Source organism: Calypte anna, chromosome 1, assembly GCF_003957555.1.
Source record: "Calypte anna isolate BGI_N300 chromosome 1, bCalAnn1_v1.p, whole genome shotgun sequence".
Classification (NCBI taxonomy): Eukaryota; Metazoa; Chordata; class Aves; order Apodiformes; family Trochilidae; genus Calypte; species Calypte anna.
Window position 1 is genome coordinate 120,430,282 of NC_044244.1, and position 15,750 is coordinate 120,446,031.

Consider the following 15,750-nt stretch of genomic DNA (forward strand, 5'->3'; position numbering starts at 1 on the left):
GAGGCAGCATTAACCAGAAATGTAGAGAATATGATTTAGAAAAAAACATTAAAAAATCCATAAGAACATAAAATGTATTTCAACGGTACTAGAGCCTTAAAAGTGTTCAACACCAGGCTTGCATCTGTGAGGTACAAAAAAGGGGAAAAAAATTAGAAGTCTGAGTGAGTGCTGCTTAGACCTCGTGACTTATGGATTCTCCCAGCTTACCACCACAAGATTAGAATCAAACCTTAAATTGCATTTCATTGGGTAGTTCACATCAAAAGCTCACAAAAATCTTAGAAGAGAGTTTGGGAATGCTTCTGCTTAGTGATTCAAACTGGCGTGATCAGAGGAAGAATTATATTAAGCCCCGTATGACTGATTCTGTGATTCTTTATACCAGCAGTAGATACAGTACTTCTTTTTAAATCTTATCCTGAAATTATACTGGTGATTAAGGCAACATGACTTTAAAACATCACCGATTTTATTTTGGACTATAGAAAATATGAAGTCAGAATATAGGCCAACATTTTCAAAATCTCCTGAAAAACCTCAGGACCCTCCTAGATTGTCAAATGCTCAAAAAAAAAAAAAAAAAAAAAAAAAAAAAAAAAAAAAAAAAAAAAAAAAAAAATCCACAGTCTACCTTTAACATCAGTAGGAAAAAAAAAAAAAGAGGAAAAAAACCCCAAACTGTCTCCTCATGCAAATATTCAGAAAACTGCATAGTGACCTATGTGGGAAATCCTACCACTGTGTCCAATCTGTGCTTTGTGCCTCCTTCTCATGGTAATCTTTTATCTGGGAACAAAGCCATGCTTGCTGAAACAGCTCTGCTGCTTGTACAAAATAACAGCTTGTCCAAAAAGCAACAAAGGACAATTTAGTTCTCAGTACAAATAACCTGGCTAACTCCAGATGAGCTTGCTCAAGAAACAGAGCACTAAAGCTTCAGTCTCAAATAAAGGTAAATAACCTGGTTACACCATGCTAACAGAGCCCAAGGTAGCACCTGGATACCTCAGTAAACTTGTTCAGAACCAGCCAGGCTATGAACCCAGCTCCTGGCTGGCCTATATATACAAATTTAAGGTTGTGGTACATAACATCCCCTTAAAGTCATTCAAAGATCTGACTTTTTAAGTCCTTCATGTAGGACTGGCCTTAACACCCAAAGAGGTGATTTCCCTTTGTTATGGAACCCTGCATCAAGTATTTCACTGCAAACCAAGGTAAGAGAAGTCCATATGAGAAGAATTACAGAGGAACTAAGCCAAGATGAAGGTGCTTGCTCCTGTGAGGAAGTCACCATGTACACCTTGGCCACATTAAAATGAAGATGGCTTCTCTGGAGTGTGTAGGTGCTGTCTGGAGGTACTTCCATAATAATTCAAAATGCTACCATGGTAAGCTGGTAAATAAGGGAAATTAAAGTGATATTACTCATTTAAAGAGGTGGTTAGACACTGAAAAGGATAGTGGTACCTCTTAGTACTTTGTTGGTACCCAGAGAATATAAATTACATATGAAGGGTATGAGAATACAGTAATTGCTACAAATAAGGAATTATGTCACTTCTGCCTTATTTTTGGAAGCAGATTCAAGCACATTAACAATCAAACAATGAATTTATTTCCAGGATACATTTATCATACATAGAAAACAATACTTATTGTTTGGTCGATTAAAGCAAGAAAAAAAGGAAAACAAACCCACAATACATTATTCAAAGTGTTCCATATACTTGTTAGCTGACATTTTCAAAATGAAGCTTTTTTCCCTTTTTTTTTTTAAAAAAACACGAAACAAAACATGATCAACAACAATGCATAGTGAGAACAAAGGGTCTAAAATTCTAACATTCCACAGCTGTGAGTCAGTGTGAAAAATAAGGCTATGTAGAGGAAAAAAAACCCACAGTGAATTTCAAAACAATACATATTCCATTGACAGGCTTCAGATAAGATCATCTGACCATATGAAATCTAAAAGCAAAGTTATGTAAGGTAAAGAGGAATTTAAAACATTAACAAACGACTTGTGAAGGAAGAGACTCTAGTGATGGCTTGGAAATAGCCTCCCAACTTTAAAACTAGTACCAAGTGAAGGTCAGTTACATTAAAATGTTGCAAAAAACAACCCCCAAGATGAGAGGTGAGAAATACCCAAATCCACTTTACTAAATAAGGTACAACTACCCATACACTGCTTATTCAGCACACGGAATGACAAAGTGTAAAAAGAAAAAAAGAAGTCTGATCACCAGTCACTGAAGGATCCAGCAAAGGGCTGTAAAACATATCTGTGTGCTCTGAAATGTAACGACAAGTTCTTTGCACATTTCATGCCAATGTAAATGGAATGAATGGAATTGCAGTGTCATATCCTGCTCTTTGTTCCTGTCCTTTCACATTGGGTCAGCAATGTGAAGGTTTCATAAAGCTGCCATAAACCAAAGTTCTTCATTGCCCTTAGTCATGGCCATCTGCTCTTCATGTGATTCTGGTGGATGAGTCCAAGGAATGAGAAAGTCAGAGAGTTGCTGTTTTCTGGCAATCTCTTGTACAATGCTTCCCAAATATGCATTAATATGAGACATGTACACCAGGTAGCTCAGCCACATTAAATAAATAATCTACATAGTGTTACATGAAGTTGAGGATAAAAGGGGTACAAAACAACTGCTAATATTGGATCTTACCTGAGTTAGGTTCAGTTTCTTACTCACAAGGTCACAAAGACAAAACTGAGACAAGACTGGTTGTAGGAACTGGTCTGAATGCAGGTGTATAGAATGCATATTTTACAAATAACTATTTCAAGAGTTTAACTCACATCTTTTAAAAATAAATAGAAATCTTTCAGACAGAAATATGATATATTTAAAACTTATTTGCAACAGGACACCCTTTGCCATTGTGTAAAATAGGAAACTATTAGAAAACTTGCATTGTTGATGGTTTAAATGGAACAAAACCATATTTCAAACAAAGCTCAAACATCCTGACTGCTATGGGAAGGTCTGTCTTGAAAACGTTATTTCTGTGGTATACTCTACACAGTCTCCCTCACCCCAGTTATCCTTCAGAACAGCAGAAACAGCAACACTTAAGAGAGTGATGGATTCTAAGATTGATCTCTTTAGTTGCCCTGAAAATCTGAGTTTATCAGGCTTTTGTAGCTGAGGCCTCACAGAAAGCAAGAATCATATTTTAAACATCAGGTGAAAAAAATCTCATGCAGCTGTGGTTACATTATGTCCATCACTTCCATAAATAAAGAAGTTAGATCAGTTGTGGGAGAAAAACATAGCTGCAATTTTACAATCCAGAGAAAATCGTGGAATTCATAGAGACAAAGAAAAATTTAAAAAAAAAAAAAAAGCCTACATTGCAGGGTATGGAGAACTGCCTTAACTTATCCCTAAAAAAGCAGCAACAAAGACTGTGGCTGGGTTTGTAGCTACTATATGGATGTGTGTACACACACATATACACAAATACAGAATCATTATAATTGAAAAATCTAATTGTCAATACAGTTCCTTGTTTAATTCTAAATAAAAAGGATGAATTAACAGATTTTCCACTGTGGCTCATAAATTTGGGCTGATTAATCTCCAAGTTTGTCTACACTTTTTCTAGTGAGGTCTCTTGGACTTGTACTGAAGCAAGCTGGTTGTAAGTTCCTAAGTTACCAAAGGGCATGTAACCTCCCCCATGCTATGAAGTTAACCATCTTCATGTTGTATCATACACTATTATCAGAACATGCCATGGAAGTCTTTGCTGATATTAAAAAAAATCTCATAAAAACCAAATCAGAGCAATGACTGATAATAATGGAATTTTCAAATAAAACCCATGTATAACACTTCCCAGTGCTAGGCATTACTTTTTCCATCTGATACAGATTTCAAATGCATAATATATACATAAATAGTAGTATCCATCCAATCTTTAAGAGTGTTCTGTTTTATACTCAAATCAGTATGTGCTATAATTATATTGATGGACTCTGTATTAAAGAATACTTTACATTCTGAGGGGCTAATTAGAATGAGGAGAAAGACTTCATTTTAAGGAAAGGCTTCCTTTCAATTTTTACAAAAACAGAAATAGAAGAAACATTGCAAATACTACAGAATAAAAATCCAACACACAAAAACCATTGTGTCCTTCTGGGTTCTCTCTGCTAAACAAACAAAAACCCAGCAAAACCCCTCCCACTAACTCTATGTCTGGCACTTGCTTATCAGAATTTAATACACATGCTACCATCACAGGAAAACAAAAGAGATCCACTGAACAAGAGAGTGGTCCAACTTAGCTGTTACCTTTGTCCACAGGTGTGAGATGTGCTGGGTCACCATTCATACCCAGTTTGCTTGAAGTCTTGATTAAAATATATACTTACATACCTACATCAAACCTGATTCAGTAGAAATCCAGCACATGGAGAAAGGGACTAAAAATTATTTTTAGACAGTTCTAGTACTATCTCTCCCATAAAAGATAGCCAGGATCTTTAGAGTGTACTAGTGTGTCTCTTTTGCTAAAACCATTACCTGTGTCTTCACCCTCTTTCTGATTATCAGGTCAAACACAGTGTGAAGTTCTACTTAGTATAAATGTGGCTTTCCACGACTGTGTAAAGTAAAATAAACTGGATTAAGTGTCCTTTGATAAAACGTTATGTTTTGGTTTAAATAGCCAGGAACAACCTGACAGCCTCAGTACAGCAGACATAATTTACATATGCTAATTCAGAAACTTTGTTTATTTGAATCTCTTACCTACATTTCCAGGAGATACACTATGCTAAAAGATTGTCCCAAGCAGCTGCAGTCAACATGAATATAGACAGTATCAGATTTGAAATGTTCTTCCTAGAATATTTTTGAAATCACCATAGATAGGTTATCAGGACAGCACTGCAGCACTGACACATAAATAGTAGCTGGTTTAAAACACAGCTATCCTGTCTTACTGAGCTGCATTAAAACTCCTAAGTGCAAATCAATTTTGTGCACTGTAGCTTGGACAAGACAGAGGAAAAGTGGCAGAGAGCCACTAAGCTTAGTAAGTGCTCAGATCAGTAAGCAGCCACTTAGGCAAATGAGCAGGGTTCTGGAGGACAGCTTTGGAACCGGGCTGCTCCTATGCCTCTTCTTCATGGAATGATGGCAGAGTGCCTCATCAGAACTGCAGTTGCTGATAGTCTGTTCTTTCTTTCTTGCACTTTGTGTGACTTTTAACAGTCCCTGAAAAGACCAGCTCACGCTGGACTGAGTGGAGGATTTACTCTTTTACTGGGATGTGTGCTGACATGCCTGGGTTGAAATGATTGAAAATGAGAGGCACGTGCCTACTGCCCCATGGAGATGAACTTCATGAGGCCCACCCAGCCTGTGACAGCACCAGTAAACTAACACAAAAACAAATAAACAAACATGCTCTCTCTCATTACTCTTTTCATCATCATAAGACTACATCTTCAGTAAGGTGTGAAGACTACTGTGCAAAAATGCAGTAACATGTCAGCTGCAAAATGCAAACATCATAGTTACGAAGTGATGCACTTGGCACTGCTGGGTTAATGGTTGGACCTGATGATCTTAAAGGTTTTTTCCAGCCAAAAGGATTCTATGACTCTAGGAGTCCAAGCAGTAGCACCAGGAATTGGGCTCAACCCCGCTTTCAGAATTATCCAGGCTTCTACCTCTAATGCCTCTAATGAATCTACGTTAGCTGGCCATGAATGCTTAGTACTACCTACAGGCCAGCATCTGTGAGCTTGGCTTGCACTTCAGCTTCTGATGGAAAGGTCATTTCTGTAAAGAAATTCTGAGCTGCAGCAGCTCTTGTGGGGAGCACTGTACAACACAGAAGCAGCAGGGTATTTTTCAAAATGTCTCCATTTCAAATATACAGGTTCTCAAATTAGAGCCTTTTTTTTTTTTTAATGTCCTGAGGCAAGCAGCTGGATGAACCCGATTTATATAAACTAGGCAATATATTACAGGAGGACATGTTAATATATAATCCTATCAGGTACAAAATATTACTAAAGAACTTCAAAGTATGCCAGAGATACTTCAGTTGGCACAACACAGACTGTTCCTCCACTGTTCATTTAAGAAAAAGAATATGGTCCATATTCATTTCAGAAAGCAAAGCCAAAAGTTTAAATGTTCAATTCACAATCATTCTTCCTGTAAACATTTCTGATCCAAGACCAGCTTCAGCTTAACATCTTTGTTAACTATCTTTGAATAGGATGAATCCTAGCAAAGAAAATCAACCTTTTAAAAGACACAAAACCATCAGTGAGTTACTGTACATATTACATCAGGAGACAGACATCATAAAAACAACAGGTTTCACTTTTAACTGTAAACAGGTATAACACAGTATATTATTTTCCGAATAAAACAACACAGACATCACTTACCACTTAGGAATAATTGTGCACAGCATACTTAAGCACTCAGAAACTAAAATTCAGTTATCTTGTAGCTATTGCTGACAAATATTGCCTTTACAAAAAATCTTCAGCTGTGTATGATAATATACAACTGAATGTTTAAGAAGCAGACATGTGGGTTTTGTTATCCTCCCCCATGCCTCAGCCTCAGCAGATGTTGCCACTTCTCATCTACATCCTAAGGACAACATGCCTCCAGTCATTCTGGCCAGCTGAAAAGCAAAGTTACTAACCCATATGGCCTCCCTCTCCTCATCAACAGATGGGAATCATTTACTTAGCTTTTCACCATTCTGAGATCAGACTTTACGGCTTCTTAGGATTCAGTCTGGTAGAAAACCAGATTGAAAAAAAATAAATGTGAAACTCAAGATTATGCTGACTGAGAAATGATCACAGCCCGCAGAGATTTGCTGACAATTATTCAAATTATCAAATAAAACCTAAGTGGGTTGTTTTTCTCACACTTTAAAAATGTTCGAGGCCAAATAACTTTGAGATTCTAAATTAATGAAGTCTTAGGCTTTTTCATATGAAACTTTAAAATGCAATTTCTCCAAAATTAGTACAGTCCTTAAAGAGTATATAAAAAGGTTTCTACTTCCTTTTATTAGTTTTCCCATGACCACAGGCACAATGATGTACAGATTTAAATTAAATCAGCAGTCACCAGCAAATGTTCTTTCAGTGTCACTTTAAGGGAATTTTTTTCAGTCTCAGTAATGAACAAGTTTTAAAAGGCAATGGGTTCATTATTTCTGTGTAATTTAAGAGCTGATGGAAACATATCCAATGTTCTATCGTGCTGTCACCATCCAAAATCCCAGTGCAACGTTGGCAGCCAAAAGTGCACTACCAGCAAGCAAAATTACAAAGCCAACAAGCTCTCTGTTTTGTTTTTCTACAATCAGGGAGCTCAAAGTGGCTTCCAGGAATGAATTTAATATCCACTGACCATCCAAAGCGAAGCAGGGGACAGCATTGATAACTGCCAGTGCTCCTGACAATGAAATTAGGTATCTGGTTGATAGTAGTTAAGGTTCATGAATTATATCCATGTAAATGTAGAAAAAAAAAAAAAAGAAATAAATTACAAACCTATTTTTTATTTCCAGAATGCAGAAACACATGGAGGTTGGGTTACTTAGCTGTCATTCTGCTTCACAGAAATTTTGAGTATAATGATTTTTACGCCATAAAAAAAAAACCAAACAGCTGAGAAAATTGCCTTTATGGATTCATTTGGTTTTAAGCACTACATAAACAACCTGTGCTCTTCAGAACTTGTATGAAAGCAGGAGACAGCAAAACCACACTTGATACTGCCCATCTTCCTCCCTTGCTTTGTGTGGTTTTGGAGCAAGGGTACAGCTCTGACACCACACCTGAAGTAAGAAAGTATTCTAGACCTATGACCTAAGAATGAAATAATGATTAGGAATATTTTCCAAAACACCTCCTTGCTGGAGTAAGTAAATGGCTGGAATATAATTGGAAATCTGGCCTCTCTTTCCTACTTACCTGTTAGCCAGAAAAGTTGAGTGGATTTCTGTACATGCATGTGCATGTGAGAATGAAGCAACTGGAGATCACTTTTATTGCTGGTAGAGGCTTGCTAACACTAATGCCTTTCTCCTTCCTATTATGGCCAGGCAAGAAGGTATCTGGCTCAGAAAGCACCTGCATCAGCATAAACTTTGGGGTGTTCCCAGAGAAGGGGAGCTTATGTAGTATTTTTATGGGCAATACTGAACTATAGTGTTTAATTATTATACAGCCACACATACGTATTTCGGTTTCTAAGGCTAAGGGTCTTAGAATAACCATATCCAAATCTACTAACCTGTATATGTATGTGTGTGTATATATATATATATATATATATATATATATAAAATAAAATCTTGCTCACTAATAAGCATGTTTTAACTGAATTATAGTTCTGCATTCTTAACAGGCAGAATTTTCTGTTGAAGGGGGGAAAAACAACTACACCCTGTTATTTAGTTCAGTATTATGACTCAAAAATGATAAAACTGGCATATGAAAACTAGGAATAATATACCAGTTGTCCTGCTGTAAATTCAGGATTACTTTGACTGTCTCTTCAGAGGTATTAAGACTCACCTTCCAGAAAGAGTTAAAAAAGCACTGACAAAAAAATCCTAAGTACAAGGAAGTGAAAGATTTTATTTTCAAGACTGGCACACAGACAATAATCAATGCAGAGATGGGATAAAGATGTTAAAAAGCTACAGAAATGTTTCACAGCATCCTGTCTAAAATGATATTCAACTGAAATTTTGCTGGGTCATCAAATTCTAAACAGTTCCCTTCTTGCCTTAAAAGAACAAGCATACTTCAAAGGATACTTGCAGAACGTCTCTATCACCACAGGCAGATCTATGCTTAGGAAGTTTTGTCTTGGTACAAAACTGCTGAGACTTACTGAACAGAAAAGAAAAAAATACACGAAACATGAACAGTCGTGCCAGGATTGTAACATTATGAATTTTAGATTATAATATTGCAGCAAATCAGATCTGAAATGACATTTCTTCAAGATAGATAACTAATTTAAATATGATGTTTCTTGGTCTTTGTTTTTGAAAGATTGCAGTCATTAGCAGTAGTCACTCCAGAAAATATTTCTCCATTTCTCCATTCACTCCATTTTAGTAAAATTCAGTCTAAGATATATATTTTCAGAGGCCACTGGACATTTGTGGTCATGAAGATCATACTGCATAACTGAAGTACTTTTCAAAAACTAACATATAAATAGAGATTATAGTTACCAGACTCTTTCAACATATGCAGTCCACATGTATACATTCATAATGTGTGTGGGTGCACAAAAGTAATTCCTCTCAAGGTCAGAAAACTCTTCTTTTGCAGTACCTGCAGAAGGTCTCATCATCCTAAGGCTGAACTCATGGTGTATGGAAGTGGAGCAGATAGAGAGCAGCATTCTGGAGTCACCCTGAGAAAGCAAATCACTAAGGCAATGCACAGGTGCATTACACACCTTAAAACAGGTTACCTAGTACATAAGTAGCTCCTTTTCCTGTCTTCAGAGGATACTGTTTGTAATTCCAAGGTGTAACTTAGTGCAACTTAAAAACCTGGGAGGTGGGACTCAGCATCCTTCATATAAAGAGTGACTGGAAAACTGAAGTGACAAGCATCACATGACTTTGAAACATTTCTTTAGTACTGTAACTTCTTTGAAAGTGTACACGAAGCTTCAGCTGACTGCATGTCAAATACTTGAAAAGGAAACTGAAGAAGACCTCCCAGGGTGCACATGGATGCTCTGCCTGGGTTGTCTAAAAGTCTTGATGAAATCTTTAAAGGTAAGCAGCTGTCTGTCTGCCAGTCTCACAGACCATTTAAAAGATTCATTTCTGTGACAGCTGGAAAAGAGCCACCTTTCCTACTAGAATGCTCCACTCATAGCACAGTGGAGTCCTGTCCCTAGAAGGAAGAAGTTTAGGTACATTAAAACAGAATTAGAGAATCGCCTTAAGAATGAGCTTGCATGGTATTAACAGTCACTCTGTCTCCCTGTAGAACAACTTTGGATGTGAGCTGAAGCCAGCCACAATGGTCTGAATTTTCCTGACCAACCTAGGAAAAAGTTATAGCTATTCTGAAATACCATTTTCACAGAGATATGTGAAAGCAAAAGTTCAAATCCCACTAAATACAACCCATGGGAAAGGCACAATTTAACTTGCCCTTTGAGAAATTTTAAAAACATAAGCTAACAGAACACTGGAAACCTCAACACTAGTACGTAACATTTGAAAAGTGCTACTAAGTGTATCTTAGTTAAAAGTGAAATCAGATTTCTTCAAGTTCAATGAAGGATTCAAGGACACCCAAACAAAGACAAGGGGAAAGTAGTTCCAAAGACACAAGGGGAAGAGCACTGGTCCACTCAAGTCACATAAACAAATTTTATTCTGCCCTCCTGATGAGTTGGAAGGGATACAGACAGCAAATGTACCATGGGATGGAGAGATCTGGATAGCAAGGAAAGAATGGGTTTAAAATGGCAACAAGCAGAGAACTTTCCAACACCAAAACTTCTGCAGCTGTCCCAAGATGGTTTGAAAATCATGTTGTCTCTCACCCTGGCTTATGAAAGACCTTTGATTTATAGAAAGAGAAAATAAATAAGTTTGTTGGACTACTGAGTGAAGAACATAGAGTAATCCTGGGCACCACCCAGCTCAGAAAGTCAGAGGTATCCAAGTCAAGTGATATCCAAAGCAAACAACTCATCAAGCTGAAGGCTGGTATCAGAATATACGATCAGACCTCTTGTTTATGAGCCAAAATACCAAAATGGCTGAGACAGACAGTATATTCAGAGGTTTCAAAAGACCCACAATTCACTATACTGTAATTTCAAAGCTTGACTGCCTCTTGACAAACACCTAAGGACCACTAACAAGTCACCATCCTGAACCTGAAGTTCTGTCTACATTCAGAATGGATCACTAATCTCCCTTCTTCTTTGTTACAGCACTCTGTTGTCCCTGGCAGACATCAGACATGGATCTAAACTCCAAACTTTGTTGCTGAAGCAACCTCCAAAGCACAAAGAAACTCTTCAATATGTTGCTGGGCTGAACTCTAAGACACTGTTACATGAGGCAATGGATTTAATGGCTGTAATGGATCAAAACTAATGGCAGCATGCAAATCCATCCTTCGAGGAATAAGAAAAGAATTAGAGAAATTGTGTTCTCCAGGCTTGTCTTCAAAAGACACTGCTGGGAACAGATGAGCAGCAATGAGGCTGGGTGAGACAAAAAAGTCATTGTTTTCCCACTCTAATTAAACAATTCTCTGGCCTGGAATTAACATTTCTTTTGTCAGCTAATGCTAGATGGTATTGGCAAACATTGAGAAGAATGCACAACAGACACAATTTTAATTAGAAGTGATTTGGAGACTGGATTTATCAAAAAGCTTTTCAAAACCTCTTCCTGGGGGAAAGAGCATGTTTGCTATAGAGAAGGTAACAGTACAGCACCAGGTATTTCTGTGTGGTTTCCAGAAGTACTATACCTATAACCCTTTAAATATGGGTTGAAAGAAAAGAAGGATCATCCACAGCAATTAGGAGAAACGTGCATGAGAAGAGTGAAAAAACAGACTCTAACAGAAAGAACTTCATCAGGAATTTATGACAGTCGCTGCTCAAAAAAATCCTCAAAGCAAGAAAGTGGATTTTTTTTGAAGACTTGGATAAAACAGAAGTAGGACACTGGTCCAGTTTGGGGAAATTATCTTGTAGAGTTCCATCTTCTTTTCATGAAGGAAATCTTCCAGTTTTTGATGGATGATGCAGATACAGCAACATTCAGGGATATGATCTTTCCTCAGGCAATGTGAATTCCAAATGTGAATGTTAGTCACCAGATTCTTCCCAACCAACAACAGCCAGTGAAAGAAGCCAAGATTTTGCAATACCAGAAATTACATGAAGGAATAAAAAAGCTCCATACAAAATAAAGAAGAATCTTCAAAGTTTCATGGCAATAATGACAGGGCTCCCCATTTAAAACTTACTAGATTACATAGGATACTTTTTACAGAAAGAATGATAAATAAAAGGATTAATCAACATGTCCATCTTAAGCAATATACATTCCTAGTAATTCCATATGGTTTAGTTTTGGCCAAATATTCAGCACTCTGAGTTCATTTAGGAGTATGATTCCTTATAGTTCTTTTAATACCAGAAACAAGGGAAATACATAGCAGCTATATCCAATAAAAATATTTTTGCTATTTTTGATATTTTCCTTTGATGAAACAGAAACATCTTACAGAAGTCACCTTCATAGCCTGCTTCTTGTAAATAGCTAATATGGGTGTAAATTTTTAAAAATATTGTATCTGAAAGCTAGCTTCAAATGAAAATATCAAACAGTTACTTCTTCATGAATCAGGACTGTCATGATGACAATGCAAGCCTAAGTAGAAAATAATGTGTGCATAGTCCTGGAATGTTTTTCAAACATTACTTTAGTAACATTACTAGAAAAAGTAAAGTCATAGTACACACTAAAGCAACTCCCATACCAGGCTGTGTGTTAAATGTGGCACCACTCTAAAAAGTAATGTTTCCTGCAGGCAAAAAGATCACAGTAAAGAATAAGGCATTTAAGTAAAACATGTTCCTGTTTCAAAAGTCACACAGCAGAGGAAGAAATTATTTCCTTTCTTAACTCCAAAAAGTGGTTACCACATTCTGGTAAGTTACATTTGGAGAAAAAAAAAAATCCAAACTTGTCGGCCCCAAGCCAGTATTGTACAGTGCAAATTTAAGTCTGAAATATTTAGAATTTCTTCCATAGGAATAAATAAAACTCTTATGATGGTAGACTAACTGTTGCCTAAACCAGGATCCTATAATTTTTGCTCTGGTATTTTTCCAAGGTGAGCACAGGCTGCATTTGCAGCAAAGTTTGTAATGAAGTCAAGATTTTAGCTTCCAAATTAGTACATCCAATGTGCAACTCCCAGGGTACAGCAAAACACTTAAGAACTATATTCCTGTAAACTGTATTTTCACACAGTAACTTCTTAAAGTAGCACTACTTAGATGCAATAACAATTTTTTCTGAATTCTTAGTCTGGAGAAAGGAGCTGAGGTGAGACTTTATTGCTCTCTATGTGAAACAAGGTTGTAGTGAGGTAGAGGTCAGTCTCCCAGTTAGCTGGTGGTAGGACAAGAGAAAATGGTCTCAAGTTGCACCAGCGGAGGCTTAGATTGGATATTAGGAATAATTTGTTTACTGAAAGAGTTTTCAGGCACTGGAACTGGATGCCCAGGGAAGTGGTGGAATCACCATTCTTAGAAGTTTCAAAGAACACATCAATGTTGTGCTTAAGGACGTGGTTTAGTGTTGGACTTGGCCAAGTTAGGTTAATGGTTGGATCTGATGATCTTAAAGGTCTTTTTCAACCAAAATGAATCTATGATTCTGAAACTGTGGCCAGTTCAATTGTTTTGCAGAATTACTGTTTAGCAGAAACACTAAAACTCCATTCCTCCAATATATTGGAAAAGAGAACAATATAAATTGTTCTGTTCTAGAGTACCTACTGTTTGTATTGTTAGAAAGCAAGAAAGGCAACTTAAAATAATTATCAAATGCTATTCTTAAAATTTGTTGCTGCATTTGGAATAAATGTCATCAAACATAAAACTGCATATTGATATCGCACAACTGAGCAATGCTTTTCCTCCTAAATAGCAAGAGGGCAAAAGTAACAAGTAAAGAGACCATCTTTTAGGCTTAAATGAGGGAATAGTGTAAATGAGAAATAAATAATTTGTCAGTAAGTATTAAAATATGAGTAGCACAGAAAAGACTGACAGATAACTAAAAACATATTTATGCAAGAATGCCAAGGGATTTACACCACTAGATTTCATCACTGTTTCTAAAGCACTTTTGTACCTAATTCCAGTGCATACTCATAAAAGTGTAATGCCTTGTTAAGGAGATAGTTCCAGATGCCTGAAGCAGAATCTCACCCTGAGAGGTTTAGCTGTCTGTGAGGAACAGACCAGCTCCTCACAGGGGAGGGACATTAGTTTAACACTTCATATTTTTTTAAGCCCATCTGAAGCTAGTTCTTACTATGCTACTCAAACTATTAAGTAGGAATGCAGATGAGTTTGTTTATTCTTTCCACTTGCTCCCAGAGCAGAATTCCTTTATACTTGTATACAAGGCTCGAGGATATAAGCTTGCTTAAAGGAGAGACACAATCCCCATTTCAAAGTAAGGAATTAAACTGTTATATGTTATTTACTTTAGGGCTCTCAAATAAATAAATAAATAAATCTGGAAAAAATGTATTGTGATTGTACTTGTGGCTCAGTAGTCATGGGAATCTGTCACAGATACTTGGATATTAGGTGTGATTTAAGCAGTCATGCTAATATTCCAAGCAAAGTGTTAAGGCAAGATGCCCCAGAGATTTTACAATAGTGCTTTGAGAAGTTTATATGCTAGGAAAATCCAGGTGCTTATTTCCCATGACTAATCTAAGTGAGATCTGTAATAGAAACATCCCTTTCATGCTTTTCTGAAGAAAACCAACTATCTCATATGACATATGGTTTCTATTACCTTGGTAACTCATTGCATTGTGCACATTTCATTTTAGGCCTGAGTAGTCCATGTGTCTCCACTGGCTGTAATAAGAAATGGATTCTGCATTAAACAAGTTAACTGACAAGAGCTCCAAGATCTTGTTCAAGCAGCCAGGAAAAGTAAACCATGTTAAAAATCTTTTTTGTTAAACCTTTTCAATAAATAATACCAACCTGTGTACTGAAGATGCATGGGGTGTCCTACAAACAGCATGTCAATATGGGGTGGATGCTTTACCCTGATCAGCCTTGTTTGGTTCTCCAAAGAAGGAGTCACACAAAAGCTTGGAACAAAGTCCTTTTGGCAGTCCATGTTGGTTCGACAAACTTTGCTGGCCTCAATAACTTTTCGTGCTGGCAGACAGGCATACTGCAAAGGGCATTTACAATGATTATAAAATGTAAAGCTATTTAAACACAGATCAGGAAAAAAAAGGTAATATATATCCTGTTTTAAAGCAAAGGAGCTGCCTCAAAGATACACAACCAGCCCATGGAGAGTTAATTTTTATTTTTTTTTGGTCAAATCCTGCAGAAGCTTTACCTGATTTATATTCAACCAGTCACTCCATTTTTGCTGGAATGTGAAAGATAGGGTGTGCACATGTATCAAGAGAAAAGCTAACTATTTTTAAAAAGGCACACAGATACACAATAGAAGTTAAGGCATCCAACCAAAAGTCAGTGATTTCTAAAGAACAGAGCCTGCATCAACATACTAGTGACTGATCTGTTTAAGAAGTTTTTGTCTTCATTGATCTAAAACCTTATTTGGCTGCACAAAAACTTGCATTCAGCGAACAAACCAGAAAACCTACCAACTCTGTGATAGCTAAGAAACCATTCTCAACTAAAATGAACACGGGACTTAATGTACTGCTGTGCCCCAAGCCTTGCCTATAGCAGTCTTTCACTCAGCAGTCTGAAAGACCAGATCTTTCTTGCTCCCCACAGGCCAAAGAGAGTACAGTAGAAAGGAACAGGATATTGGGTTTTGTCTTCATGTCTCTCATAAAAGCTCAGCGATAATTTTCCTTTATTTTTAAACACAAGGAAGGAAAGTTCTTCATCTGTTATTTGCCTTAAG

General features: G+C 36.9%; 1 protein-coding gene across 7 annotated transcripts in view; it reads right to left on the bottom strand.

The window, feature by feature from the left end:
- The window catches only part of MBTPS2 (membrane bound transcription factor peptidase, site 2), a 40,571-nt gene that overhangs the window by 450 nt on the left and 24,371 nt on the right, over nt 1-15,750 (bottom strand). For 3 of the 7 annotated variants that reach the window (XM_030463087.1, XM_030463129.1, XM_030463097.1), the window contains exons 9-11: nt 14,838-15,033; nt 8,848-8,923; nt 1,599-7,495 (exon numbers count right to left, since the gene is read on the bottom strand). In XM_030463087.1, coding sequence (XP_030318947.1) covers nt 7,273-7,495; nt 8,848-8,923; nt 14,838-15,033 — 495 coding nt within the window. In that variant the 3' untranslated portion in view covers nt 1,599-7,272. Of the gene's footprint in view, nt 1-1,598; nt 7,496-8,841; nt 8,924-13,187; nt 13,216-14,640; nt 14,706-14,837; nt 15,034-15,750 lie in introns of those variants that run through there. The other 4 variants (XM_030463093.1, XM_030463111.1, XM_030463121.1 and 1 more) reach the window with 4 other exon arrangements.